Below are 14,513 nucleotides of genomic sequence, written 5' to 3'. Positions count from 1 at the left end.
GTCATAGATAATGTGAAGTACGTTCCCAGGCCTCTGTGATGGCAGACCTCACTGCCTGTTTCTGTCTACAACAGAGAGCGAGTATTTCTCACGAGGACTTCCGAGTGCGGCAAACAACTGTATGTGACTGACATTTGGTCCTAAAGTATCGACTACAGCACGCACTGGACAGCGCCACTATCTTGGTTACCAAGTAGCCGACAGTATCAGAACATTCATATTGTTTTTGCCTGTTAAGCGTATAACACTAGCCAGACCTGCGATAAGGACCATACAAACAAAACAGCTACGGCTGCGTGTGTAAATTAAATACTGAACTATCTGTTATCTGTAATCAATCAATGACTAAACTGACCCCTTCCCTAGAGTCTAGAAACAAAGCATTCTTTTCAAATCCACTATTGCATTGGCAAGGCAGATGTGAAAAACAGGACAGGCATATTTCAGATTCATTCATTTTACCTACTACCCCTGAAACGTCATTTAACATTCTAGTTCGGAATTTTAGAGGAGAGGAGGAAAATAAAATCAGCGTCTGGTGTTTTTCTTAAATGTATATACGAAGGAGACAGCACTGATCAGTGTCATCATATTTGAGAACCAGAACACAATTTGTTCTCATCGATGATGTTTGATCAAGTTTGCATGAAGTTATTTATCGACATCCATCTCTCTCGACATGATCTGTCCTTCTTCACTGAAAACACTAAATACTGTCTATATTTCAGTCAAAATTACATTACAAACTTTCCTCTTCCGAAAACACCCCCTGGAACCCTGTAGTGCAGGCGTCCAGTGATATCGATTTTGTAGAACGATCGAATCAGTGACAGTGATTGGCGATTACGGACGCGCGCATCGGATGATGAACATTTCTCTATTTATTGTCACAAACAATTCATAACGTCTATGTAAGCATAGTGCGTGCGCGTGTAGACATCATCCCCTTATCATTTTCAAGGTATGTAGGTGTAAATTTGAGAGAGTCATCGGCGAGATAAGTCTGAAATATTTAATATTTTGTACCGAGTGTTGTATACCGGCTCGAATAGCAGAAAAATGACGTCATCAACAACCTGCGTGACCTCATTTCTCGGAAGTCAATGACCTTGGAAAACACTAACCTCATTTCACCACGACCTTGTCCGGTCCTCACGGTCATGAGTGTATTTTTAGATCAGACGCATAGCAACCATACAGACAGATCAACCGGTTTCATCCGGTTTCCATTTTTGATTATATATAACCCCTTTCATCACGTCCAGGTCTCTCTCTCCCTCTTGAAAATGGAAGCCCTTGATAACCTGAGGAAGAAGAGTAGAAGAGGTGGTCGACAGACTGGTACAGTTTGGAGTGCTTACCATCTTCATGAACGCTGAGATTATTGAGAAACCGTCTTTTCACAGGATCCGAGCTTTATTAGATATGCTTCCTAGACGGGGGCCTCAAGCCTACACCCTGTTCTGCAAAGCACTAGAGGAATGTGGAGAGATACAGGCCATGGCATTGCTGGGAGTAGAGATAGACAAGACCGAATATGATGACGGGTACCTATGTATGGACAGTATCCCTCTCAAACCTCAAAGACAGTTCCAAGAACGATTGAATTCCTTTCAGTCTTGGCCTGTGCAGATGAAACAAAGTCCTAGTCAAATGGCACCGGCTGGATTTGTGTACTTGCTCAGAGGAGACGCTTCCAAGTGTGTTCAGTGTGGTGTCATTCTCAAGAACTGGGATGTAGAGGATAATCCTTGGAGTGAACATGAAAAATTGTCTCCAGACTGTCCGTACTTGGCCCTGGTAGGAGTAACTCAGAAAGAGATGGCCCGCTGGGGCAGTCATGTGGATGTAATGTAAAATACTGTCTATTGTTGGAAAATAAATGAATATGAGAGTATATTTGTTGTTTGTGAATAAATAGAGGTTTACTCATCTCTCTGAGATCAGACAGAAATTGTTTTCTAGAATTATGGCTCGGTACGTGTTGAAACATTACGAATTTTTAAGGGCCATATTAATATTTCTAGACGTTGAACAAATTCGACAAGATATCTTAGACATGAAGAGAGAACAGATTCTTGCCGTCAATGGTATTATCAATTGGTTATTAAAAGGATCATTACCCGTGACTCAATATGAAAGACATCGTTTCCTGAGGAAAAATGCCAGAAATAGCTATCTAGCAGTGTTACGAAGATTAGTTCACCACCTGTGGACGACAGACAGCCTTTGAAAGGGTCTTTTCTCCAGTTACATGCCTGTCGTAGCATTTGTTTTGAAACCACAGTTTGTCAATGCACTTAGAGATGAGGCCATTCAAAATGCTTGGTTATTCAATAGAGCATTGGCTTAGAGCTATGACTTGATATGACTAACAGTGATACTATACCATGCCATGGATGGCCAGTTAAGATATAAATGACCACGAGGACAATCTTGCTTCATTTAGTCGTGGACCAGTGACAGTGACACATCACCTGAAGCCGCTCCCATTTTTGTATTCATCATGAACAATCCACGATAAAAACTCTTAGTACCCGATGCTGAAAAATGGACTCGGTTTTACATGCTCAGGGGTAAAGGGAAAGGAGATCCTTATCATTTCGTCATGCGTGGAGGAGAAAAATCTGCCATGATGTGTGTGGATCGATATTTGGAACTGTACTATCCAGAGTGGAAGAAAGAAACACCAAAAGAAACCTGAGAACAACCTAAGATTAATTTCGTGATCTCAACTCAGCAAGTGGTCAAACAGGCGAAAGCAAAGTTGAAGAGAGAAAGGCAAAGGTTCATCCAGCCAGGGGGAACTACAATGGAAGCAGTGTCAAGAAAGAAAATGAAAATAGATTTTTAGATAAAAGTAGCTGCTAGAGAGGCTGCCACTCATTTTGACTTGAACCACCATCACCACCCACCAACAGAAAGTGTTAGTTTTGCTTCCCATACCTGGTCAGCCACTGAGAGCAAGATATCAAGGTCCATATGTTGTTGACAAAAAAGTTAGCGACACAGACTATGGTCATCATAAACAAAAGAGATTGTGTCATGTCAACATGTTTAAGAAATATCATGACAGGTTAGAAACCAAACATGTCAATTGTATTGCCACACTCTCCCCAGTTACTGATTGTACTAAAGACAATTGTGAAAATGTTGTCAACATTGATGATTGTGTTAGCAATGTGAAGTTTGATGATCTTAGTGATAATGTTTCACCAAAGTTGAGAAATTCTGATGTGTTAGCTCACCTTCAGGAGAAACTATCACATTTATCCCCTGCGCAGAAAGTTCAAATGTCAGATTTGATTTATGAGTTCTCTCACTTATTTTCTGATGTGCCTGGTCGAACTGATGTTGTTAGCCATGATATAGATGTAGGTGATGCTGTGCCTGTAAAAGAACACCCGTATTGGATGAATCGATTGAAGCGTGAAATTCTGCAGAAAGAGGTGAAATACATGCTGGACAATGACATTATTGAACCCAGTGACAGTCCGTGGAGTTCACCATGTGTTCTTGTGCCGAAGAGTGGAGGTGGTTGGCGCTCCTGTGCTGACATGAATGTTGTCAATGCACTCTCACGAACTGACTTGTATCCTATTCCGAGAGTGGACGATTGCATTGATCGCATTGGTCAAGCCAAATATATAGGTAAGTTTGACTTACTGAAGGGCTTCTGGCAGATCCCACTTACAGATCGTGCTAAGAAAATATCGGTATTCACTACACCAGATGGACTGTATCAGTACAAGGTAATGCCGTTTGGTCTGAAGAACGCTCCAGCGACATTCCAGAGACTCGTCAACAATGTCACATCAGGCTTTGATCGTGTTGAGGCTTACATGGATGTTGTCATCGATTTCAACATGGAGTGGGATGACCATCTCAAAAGGACTCGTGCTTTCTTCGAAAGACTGTCCGAGGCAAAGTTAACTGTGAATCATGTCAAGTGTGAATTCGGGAAGGCCCAAGTGGAATTTTTAGGGCATGTTGTAGGGCACGGCCAGGTGCAACCAGTTCATGCTAATGTTGAAGCAATTATACATTTTCTAGTACCTCAAACTAAGAGAGAACTGATGAGATTTTTGGGTATTTCTGGCTATTACAGAATGTTCTCAGATGTTGTATTTCCACTAACCAACCTTTTGGGGAAAAAGGTAAAATTCAAGTGGGATAGCAGTTGTCAGACTGCATTTGAAAAAGTCAAAGCCATACTCATGAATTCTCCAGTATTGCAGGCACCAGATTTTTAGAAAGCATTTAAGTTGCAAATTGATGCCAGTGATTTTGGTGCCGGTGCTGTCCTGATTCAAGAGGATGATTCAGGAATTGAACATCCAGTTTGTTATTTTTCAAAGAAATCTGACAGGCACCAAAGAAATTATTCTACCATTGAGAAGAGACATTAAGTCTTTTGTTAGCTTTTCAGCATTTTGAAGTGTACCTTGGTACCCCCACTTTTCCAATTGAAGTTTTTACTGATCACAATCCCTTTACTTTTCTTCACAAAATGAAGAAGAAAAATCAGAGACTTATGAGGTGGAGTTTGACCTTGCAAGGGTTCAGTCTTGTGATCAAACACATTAAAGGCAAAGACAATGTTTGTGCTGATGCACTTTCCAGGGTATAAATGTATGATGGCTTGATGATGCTGTATCTATGTAGTTGCATTTTACCATAGTACTTCTGCAGGAAGTGTTCCATAGTGGCCATAGTGCACATATTATTACGTCATGTTATTATGTTATTATTGCTATGATTGTAACAGAAAGTTTCTGCAAAACTTTGTTTTCCTCAAGGGGGAGAGTATTACGAGTGTTTATTTTCTGTATATTTTGTTAGTATTTAAGTAATAATTATTATTGGGTCACAATATTTAGTGTTTTGAATAATAATTATGATGGGTCACATTTCATTTTAATAGATGGTCAACACGTTTAGGATTCTGGTTTTCCGGAATTTATCTGCTCCTAGTTTTCTATGTGTTTACTTCCGGGAGACTTTTTCGAGGGAATTCTACAGTGTTGACGATGTTCGTTTGTGCCTTTCAGGTAATGATTTAGTATATATGAAAAGGCTGGTGGCCGTGTTGAGGGCGACACTCATTCATATTAACTGGAGGATATATTACTGCCAACGCTTGATCATCAAAAACAATCAATGCCTGAATCTACATTATCTGCTGTCAGACCGATCGCTGTGTTTACATTCTGCATAGTTGATTTCGTACCAAGACTTTGGTGAGTTTGCTACTAAATATATTTTGTGACCCATTGCCTTAGATTTTGTCTCATTTGTATTGAATTTGTAATCAGCATTGACTTGTGACTTTGTATATATTGCTCTCGTTGCATAATACATAATACATAATTTGAACGCTTATGTCTTGTCTTTCTTCTGTTTTGCTGGTTCACAAGGGGATTGCTTACATCATTTGTCACGGTAAATTCTTAACCATAACAATAATAAGACAACCAAGGGTGAGAGTGAAGACACTAAAAGAACAGTGGCATCATGTTCTGTCTTTGCACCAATTTCACCTGTGGTGCTTAAAACAGATATTTTCAGTGGTCACTCCTCTCCAGCACCTGTTGTCACCACTTTTTCATGAGGCTAGACGTCTCTAAAGAAACCCTTCAAAAGTGACTTTGACTGATTGCAAACACTTAATGTCACCTCAGATCCTTCTTGTTTATGTGGCACAATGTCAAACTGGGTGGGAACATATTGGTATGCAATGACTGTCACTGATACGCTCGCTGCACAGAATCACTATCACTGGATGTCTGCAGTACTTGGGTTCCACGGGGTGTAAAATATCACCCTGATGCCTAGTTAAGCTGTCTTATCAAAAGCGCCGCGAGCAATCACTTGGTGTTTGGAGACTGTGCACTATAAAAAAACGACTTATTATAAGTCCATCTCCCACCTGCACTAGACTGTTATTCTTGATCGTTTGAGTGAAACAGTGCAGGTGTGTTTGAGCAGCCCTGCTTTTCACTGTTTCTGACAATGTTGCATTCCACTCAAACTCAAAGACCTCATGTTCCAACATGTCATTTTAAGTGCCCAATAAGCACACACAAGTTTGCATTTATTGTAGAGTACAAACGATCTCACTACGTTCAAGTTTCCATATGACTATCGCATTTTAGGGTGACCCATGCTTTTTTGTTGCATGCTATTCTAAAAAAGTAGGGGTTCATAAAATATAAATGTTAGTAGTAAAACCAGAACAAGCGTTGGCCTGCACAGACCGTGTGGTGGCATTGTGGTTAAGGTGTTCACCCAGGTTCTATTCCTCACATAGCATAGAATGTCACTTCCTTGTCTGGTGTCTCGTGCTGTTGCTGAAGGTTGTTTCCACATCTTCTTACGCGATATCACTCACACATAAATGTTTTCAATTTGAATAGACAACAGAAAGGATATACATTTAAATGGTTTCATTCAAAGCAATGACAAAATTGAAGCAAATATACATAACGAGACTATTGAACATTCCAGGTGGAGATGTTCACACTGTGGCTTGATGTGTATCAGACTGTTTAATTTGTGTGCACATCCGCAAGGTCATAAGCTAATCAACGGAGTAGCACCAAATCAGAACCTCGATTCCCTCGTCTAATAACTGGGATTCTCAGACAGTCCGTATTGGTGAAAGATGACACAGCTTTATTGTTTACGTTCATTCGAATGAATCTAATATCATGTGCAAACTTCAGCTGTACTGTGTCAATCTCATGCGAGATGATATAACAGCAGGTTAATCCATGGAATCTTCAAACTTTATTCCTTACCGCGGGAAAAAAGTCTATGCAAGCCATAAATTTTGCCTCTTGTACATGCATTTGTGAGAACTTCTCCCAAACTGAAACCCGATAAGACCATGCGGCTTGGCCAATCACTTTTTATCTCTATCCTGGAGAGTTTCAAAACACTAAAGGGTAAGTAATGTGAAAAGTGAACACAGATTAGAATGGACAACAGAAAATCATCCAAATTGAGGAAAAGAAGAAGGAATGAAAATGATCACAACGAAAAATTACTTACTTAACGAACAACAATTTCTTCATATAAATGTCATAAAAATGAAGCATGTATCATTGCAGGTGAAATGAACAAAGTGAAGTCATATACATTGTTGAATAATTCTAAATGTAAATAATTACTTATTTAAACAGATTTGTGACGGCAACCTTTGTACATTAAAACTGTATATAAAATACACAATACCACGTCATATTTGAAAACTTACTAAAATGGTAAAAACAAACTACATACTGGGCTTGTGACAGGTCTCGAGCACTGAGTAGCCTTGACAATAAAAGGAACACATACTATCTTAAAGTGGAGGTACCTGTGGCACATAAACATGGTGGGAGAGACACAAGAAACACGAACAAAAGATAAACCATCCAAAACAGAAACAATTTAGGTAAAACACGCCCACAGCAGTTCTCCTTGTCTTCAGACTGATAAAGGCGTGTTCGTCCACTTTAGGGCGTACGCTGATGGCTAGAAAAGAGAAGATCTGGTTCAGTTCCTCACAAAGTTTAGTTCATTTCTGTAGTCTTCGACCGTGATATTGGCGGAATATTGCTAAACGTGGCATATAACTACATCCATTCATGAGACGCGTATGGCGCTACATTCAGCACAAAATAGGATCAATGAAAATGAACCAGCCAAGAATTCTGAGATATCATCTGGTTACTCAATAGAGAAAAGCAATTACAACAGTAACAAATAATGCACAGTATTTGCTCTGGATATGTGCCACTTTAAGTACATGTTTAGTCTCTGTCACTTACTATTATACCCTCTTCCAGAACTTGCTGGTGGGGAAGCTTAGGTGTCAAAGCGTTCGCTCGTCACTGTGAAGATCCGGGTTGATACACCATATGGGTATAATGTGTAAAGTCCCTTTCTTGCCACGATTGTAATGTTACAGAAGAGATTGTTAGACAGCGTTACTGTAGCAACAGCTTGATGCTGCAGTAAAATGCCAAGGACTCCTTGCGACAGCGAGCTGTTCGGAAGGAGCGTTACCACACCTGGATCCTGTAACAAAGTCAGCCATGTGGACCCTGGACCAGTGACAGGTCAGGGACAGGACGACAAACAAGTTGACTTCTCACCGAGTGACCACGGAATGACCATGAAAGAACTCTTGAAAGGATTCTTGAAGTATCCTCCTAACTTCCAGAACAAGCAGAAGACCTCATAAACCTCAGTGATAACGGCGGTGAAAGAAAGTGTGACAAACAATTGTTTACCCACCAGGCTACAAGATACCCAGAGAGAAACGATGACATGTGTGACCCTTGGTTGATCGGCCAAGGGTAGCTGATGTGTACCCATCAAGAGGTCACAAGATAACAGAGGAGAAACGATGACTTCTGCTTGACCCCTGGTTGACCGGTCAAAGGACATGAAGCCCATATAATCCCAGGACTCCGAGTCTAGAGGAGGGGAGGCCGAGAAAAGGAGGCTGAGGAGACACAGACGGAAACACAGAGTCACGGCAGCAGTCCAGTGCACATCCCAGCCAGTCTGAACTCAGACCTGGTCCTAACGTCACTCTGGGCCTATGATGCGACAGACGTCCTGCTTGGAATAAAATATCCATCCCCTTGTACCTCTGGTGTCTCTTACTTTGTTACATTACATTGGTGACCTGCTGACGTTATTCCGAGCTGAATAGTTTGAAGGTGACGGAAAGGAGCAAACGGTGACAAAAGTCTTTGCCCAATCCGTCTCCACTCATCCCTTTCCTTACACTGCAAGGCGGCGTTCGGGGTATCTCTGTATGGCACGACTTTACCACACATGCAGCTGATATTTGGCTTGCCTCGAAATAACACGAGATGGTCACAAATGGTCACTGCTTGTTACTCTCAAATAAGTTCAAATGTACAACTTTCTAGTTTACAATGTTGGCATCAATTCAATAACAACAGCAACAATATCCTCAACAACAACAACAACAGCAACAACAACAACAAAAATAAGTTTGGAATGCGTCAGCCTCCATGCACTCCATGCACCTAGTTGATGCTCATGACACAACATGCATAGCTTTAGACAAGGAAGACGTCGAGGTGTAGTTACAGACCGGATAACACTGCTCTGTCACGTAAATATATATATATATATATCTGCCCGATGACAGACATGGTGAAAGTTTCAGATGATATGTTCAATCACTGTAACATTTAAGATAAAACGTTCTCTATTGCCTCCCTTCACGCCAATCTGAAAACGAGGAGGCTGTGGCTGCTGATAGTTGTGTCGTATCCATCTAGGCAAGTCAGCAATTCTCGTAGATGTGTCCATCTGAAAGACAGGAATCAATACACTGCTCTAATGTTTGCGATTCAGCAGGCATGGCACAGTAGCATGAGCATGCATGCTGGACCAGACAAAGTCGGAGGCAGAATGACAAGAAAAAATAATGTAGTAAGTGAGTTTAGTTTTACGCCGTCCTCAACATTTATCCAGCTATATAGCGGCAGTCTGTAAATAATCGAGTCTGGACCAGACAATCCTGTGATCAACAGCATGAGAATCGATCTAAGCATTTGGGATACGTTGAAAAGCGTCAAACAAATCAGCGAGCCTGACAACCCGATCCCGATCAGTTATAATAAATATGGTTAACCATCCTACAGATAATCCCTGTCAGTAGTTTGTAGTACTTGTCCATTGTACACCATTTCACATACCGCCATGCCTCTTGCCTTTCCGCCCAATCAGTGGTTTAGGTTTCACTGCAGGCTTTACGTTTTGATAAATCCCTTCTCGAACAGTATCTGTTGCTGTAAAGTGAACAATGAAAGAGCTATTATACTGCAAACAAAGAGATCTGTGCAAATAGGACAAATTGTATGGATAGCAACTTCTTTATTGCGTGATTGCGACGTTTCGGTGCAACGCCTCAACTTCTAAAATGCCACTCAAACAAGAGATCTTTGTTTTATGCCTCCTTTTTTCAACATTCCAGGAACATCAACGCTGGGAACAATAGAGATATGCTGCACACAAATTACCCACATTGGTAATCAGCCCCAACCTTGCCGTAGAATATTCGCAAGAGCCGTTGTCACGTTTTATTGATGAAACTCAAGCAGGAAGACCAGCTTGATGGGTGTTAGTGATACCTGATTTACGTTCTGTGATATACAAGCGGCACTAAAAAATTACAGTTTTTTGTATTATGCCTTACCTAAACGACAACATGCACGCATGCACATTATCACACGAAACATTTGTTTATTTGATGTTTAATGCCAAGCAATATTCCAGTGATATGGTCGCGGTCTGCAGAAATCGAGAATCGACCACACAGTCCAAAAGCATGAGCACTGATCCATGAAACTGGCATACCACGACATGCGTGACCAAGTCAGCGCGCATGACCCCCTGATCCCGTCCGTTGCCTTCTACGACAAACATAGATAAAATCTACTCAGGATCTTCACGTTTCATGCGAGACATTGATGTTTTATGTTGCTGCAGTCCAACGACCCTCTGATTTATCAAATGAAATATCATTTATGTATCTTTGTTTTCCACTGATCTACACATCCTTGAACAATACCAAATTGACACTAATATATGGGTTTTGAGTTTTCTTTTTTTTTTTTTTTGAAGAGTGTATGTGCAATATGTGTTGCCCATTTCTGGTGTCCTCTACCGTGATGTTGCTGTAATTGTGCTAAAAGTGGTGGAATATCAAAATCGCTACAGCCTAACTAGCACACAAGCTGACATACCAGGGGTGGTCTGGAACAGGATGGTGTCATAGGCTGCTTGCACAGTACTAGTTCCGGGACGGTGCGTCAGTCCGGTGTAATGATTTTCTGTGGCTTCATCTGGAAACACACAAGCTGTCAACTGACCACCATGATTTCAACACAGCATTCAAGAAACCATAAATATTTCGGGAATAGACGAAAGATAACGGTAAATAACACCAACCAGGGTCGAAACCAGAATTGTCCCTGAGGTGCATTTGTCTTTAACATTTGGAGGTGATTTATGTGCACCCCTCTTTCTCACTGACAACCCATGACCCCGCATTCTAATAAATACATGAATGAATGAATGAATGAATGAAAAAGATGATTAAATATATACAGTATGGTTCAAAATTATTGAGAATAGCTAAAGCATTTCATATTATTAAACGAGAACAAATCAGATAAAATTGAATGTATTGTGAAAGTGAACTGAGCTTTTCATGTTGTGTAGGTAACAATTTAATATTTTATCAAGTCTCCTTGAGCTTCACGGCACAGTCTAAGACGGGTAGGCATACTTCCTATCAGAGAGGTTAGTGTTTCGTGAGTTATGCTGTCCCAGTATCGGACCACTTCTCTCTTCATGTCTTCAATTTTTGTCAACCCCTTTTGATTCACACATTCCTTCATCATCCCCCAAATGTTCTCAATGGGATTTAAGTCAGGACTATATGCAGGAAATGGTAATGCAGTCACATTTTTCTCCTGAAACCACTGCTTGGCATGTTTTGCGGTGTGTTTAGGAACATTATCTTGCTGCAAAATCCAGTCATTTCCATAAAACACATGTGCACTTGGAAGGAGAAAATTATCTAATATGTTAGTGTAGCGTTGACTTGTCAGATTTCCCTCAAACACACACAGCGGGGTCGTTCCTAGTAAGGATATCCCTCCCCATACATGAAACTTTGGGCTGTATTTAGGTCGTCGATACAACGGTGCTGACGCAGACTTTGTCCATATTTTCACATTATTGGGATATACCCATATTGAGCTTTCATCAGTAAAAATCACATTTTCCCAGTCAAAGTTTTCATGTGCCAAACACCACTCAACACGCCTGTCTTTATGTTCTTGTTTCATGAGAGGAGAAGGAATTCCAGTCTTTTTCTCCCATCCAAGATCAATCAAATTTCTTCTAACTGTAGATTTTGATTCCCTTTCTATCATTTCATACCTGATGTTGGAGATGCTTGCCCTTTGCTTTTTAGACGCTAAAATTCCCAGTCGGACGCGATCTGAGAAGTCCAATTTTCTGGGTCTCCCTGCTCCTTTCTGGTGCCCAAAATCCTTTCCTTCTTTAAAATTCTTCCTAATCCTATACACAGTAGAAAGAGGAGTTCCTGTTCTCTCTGCCAATGTATTTACATCATCAATTCCTTGATTACACAACTCAAAAATCAACCTTCTTTTATCTTCAGCAGACATTGTTGACAGTGCTGAGGAAAAAGACGTCTGATACAAATTCAGGGGAGGTAGCTCTAATTGTACTATACTCATTAGGCCAAGATGAGTTATCTCCCTTATACCATTACTTAGTTTTAAGTATCAGTGAATCAGTTGAGGTGTTAGGATATCTCAAATTAAGAAGAAAAATTCTCAATAATTATGAACCAGACTATATATAAAGAATACAAAGATAATATAAAAAATCAATAAGTACATAAAAAGAGAAACAAATAACCGAGAAAATAATAATAATAACTACAAATGATGAAAAATATGTGTTTGTCTTCATTTCAAAGACACTTCTTCAGTGTTGTGGATTTAAAACTTCCGTTTTCACTATTTCACAAAATTACTAAAGAAATGCAGTTCACAAAATGTTGCAGAAAGAGGTGATAACATGATCACATTTAAAAACAATACTGATAGCTTTCAGTTTCATAACAATAAAAGTCGGCAGCGTTCCCTTTCTCCTTATCTACAAGTTGTTCACTGAAAGAATCGTTCGGCTTGCGTCTGTTGCAAAGATGATGATGAAATTTAACATGAAATAACTTCCGCAGTTGCACAAAACACATTTACCTTTATCCTGGTGCGGACGTGTGTCTTCATCACTGGAAGAAGAAGGAAACTAGATAGCAGCTGCAACATGACTCTAGACGTTAGTATGGAAATATGTGGTTCTGACCAATATCTGGAATACTGCAGTAAGTGTTTCGTTGTAGCCAACATTTCACCCACAGCATCCCACGCTGACCTGACAATTACCACGCTTCCGAAACTCATTGGTGTAGTTGTGGTTTTGCGTTATCAGAAGGCAAGATGCAGAGGAATGATTGCATGTTTCTGCTCAGGACATGACGAAGCTCATTGTCTTATCATGGACAACAAGGCTAGACACGTTACAGATCATTGGATAAGCCATTGAAGTTATATAGGTATACATGTACATGTATAGTGTTTTGCTATCAACTGGAGTCTAACCTTGTCCCAATCTTTACTCCAGGTACAATAATCGTAACCCGAATTCTACAGTGTTAGCTGATATAAAGGGTAGTTCTAGATTCTAAGCTATGATTACAGTAATATGGTACACCCAACTCTGTTTTGGACGCTTCTTCCATATGTAGAATGGTAGTCACCTCGTGTCGGATCTTTTGAATCCCCCTCTCCGTTCCTCGTTCATTGTGGGCAGTCATATGCACTTAGTCATTATCAGACGTTTGCATGTTTGTTGTTGTCGACGTAACTCTCCCGCTATAAACGAATCAGTGACTGACAACGTGATCGTCGATCTAGGGTTCAATCAAGTCACTGAGTCTGACATTCTATACCCCCACCTTCCCACGACAAGCTTGTAGATCGCTTGCAACAATGTCGTCATCAGTCACACACACACACACACACACACACATACACACACACACACACACACACACACACACACACATCGGATTTCCATGTTGCATCTTTACAAAACCTGGACATACCTGGAAGACCTCGCCTTTATGAAGTTGAGACATGCTGCAAGATAAGTGTACATACTTTATGTTTATGGGAACCGGTTTCTGGACAATGGCGCGGTAATAAGACAGTTATAAAATGATATCTAAACAATCTGGAAACCATCGCCATACGGACAACCAGTCTTAAAACATTAACTTTATTACAATGACGCAAGTACCTGGAACCGGCTCAACTTTGTCAGCCACCGTGTACAGAACATTCAATAGTATCAGTTGTGGATTTTGTAGAACTACATTCTGTGGAGATTGATAAATATAATTCAATCTTCAATTTTCTCGGAAAATTAAAATTGAGTCCACGTCGTCCACAAAGCCTTCTCTTCCTATCGGACAAAATATATCTAACACAAATCGCAGTTCCACTACCGAGACCATTACATAGATGATCCTGATTGTTTCCTGACAGAGCTGCGACACTTACAAATGCTTGGTATGAAGGCACGGAACTTGAACACAAGCAGTGGGACCGCCACGAGCAGCACCAGTCCAATACAAACAGCAATACCAATCCCGATCCCTGTACCAAGGCCTCCAGAAGCATCTGGGATATATTGTGGCATGCATGTTTATCTCCAGTTAATCCTCTATACGTCAGTCGTGATGGTGCGTGCGTGCGTGCGTAACCAAAAATATGCGTTACTAAAGCGATGCAAAGCGAGAAAAGCATCATCTGCAATTTCCGACAAGACACATACTGACGCGGGTACAGATATGGACACGCACACGGACACGCACA

General features: G+C 40.6%; 1 protein-coding gene across 2 annotated transcripts in view; it reads right to left on the bottom strand.

The window, feature by feature from the left end:
• Nucleotides 1-6,491: 6,491 nt before the first annotated feature.
• Nucleotides 6,492-14,513, bottom strand: part of LOC137286635 (nephrin-like) — a 33,177-nt gene continuing 25,155 nt past the window's right edge. Inside the window, exons 11-17 of one of the 2 annotated variants that reach the window (XR_010956998.1) lie at nucleotides 14,199-14,318; nucleotides 13,742-13,775; nucleotides 12,834-12,865; nucleotides 10,779-10,877; nucleotides 9,729-9,821; nucleotides 7,815-9,339; nucleotides 6,492-7,518 (exon numbers count right to left, since the gene is read on the bottom strand). Coding sequence is in view for 1 of the 2 variants with exons in the window: in XM_067818597.1 (XP_067674698.1) it covers nucleotides 9,314-9,339; nucleotides 9,729-9,821; nucleotides 10,779-10,877; nucleotides 12,834-12,865; nucleotides 13,742-13,775; nucleotides 14,199-14,318 (404 nt within the window). In the remaining variant the exon portion in view is untranslated. Of the gene's footprint in view, nucleotides 9,340-9,728; nucleotides 9,822-10,778; nucleotides 10,878-12,833; nucleotides 12,866-13,741; nucleotides 13,776-14,198; nucleotides 14,319-14,513 lie in introns of both variants that reach the window. The other variant, XM_067818597.1, reaches the window with a different exon arrangement.

This window comes from Haliotis asinina, chromosome 1 (assembly GCF_037392515.1).
Source record: "Haliotis asinina isolate JCU_RB_2024 chromosome 1, JCU_Hal_asi_v2, whole genome shotgun sequence".
In the NCBI taxonomy this organism is placed as follows: domain Eukaryota; kingdom Metazoa; phylum Mollusca; class Gastropoda; order Lepetellida; family Haliotidae; genus Haliotis; species Haliotis asinina.
This window is presented reverse-complemented; position numbering and strand designations above follow the sequence as displayed.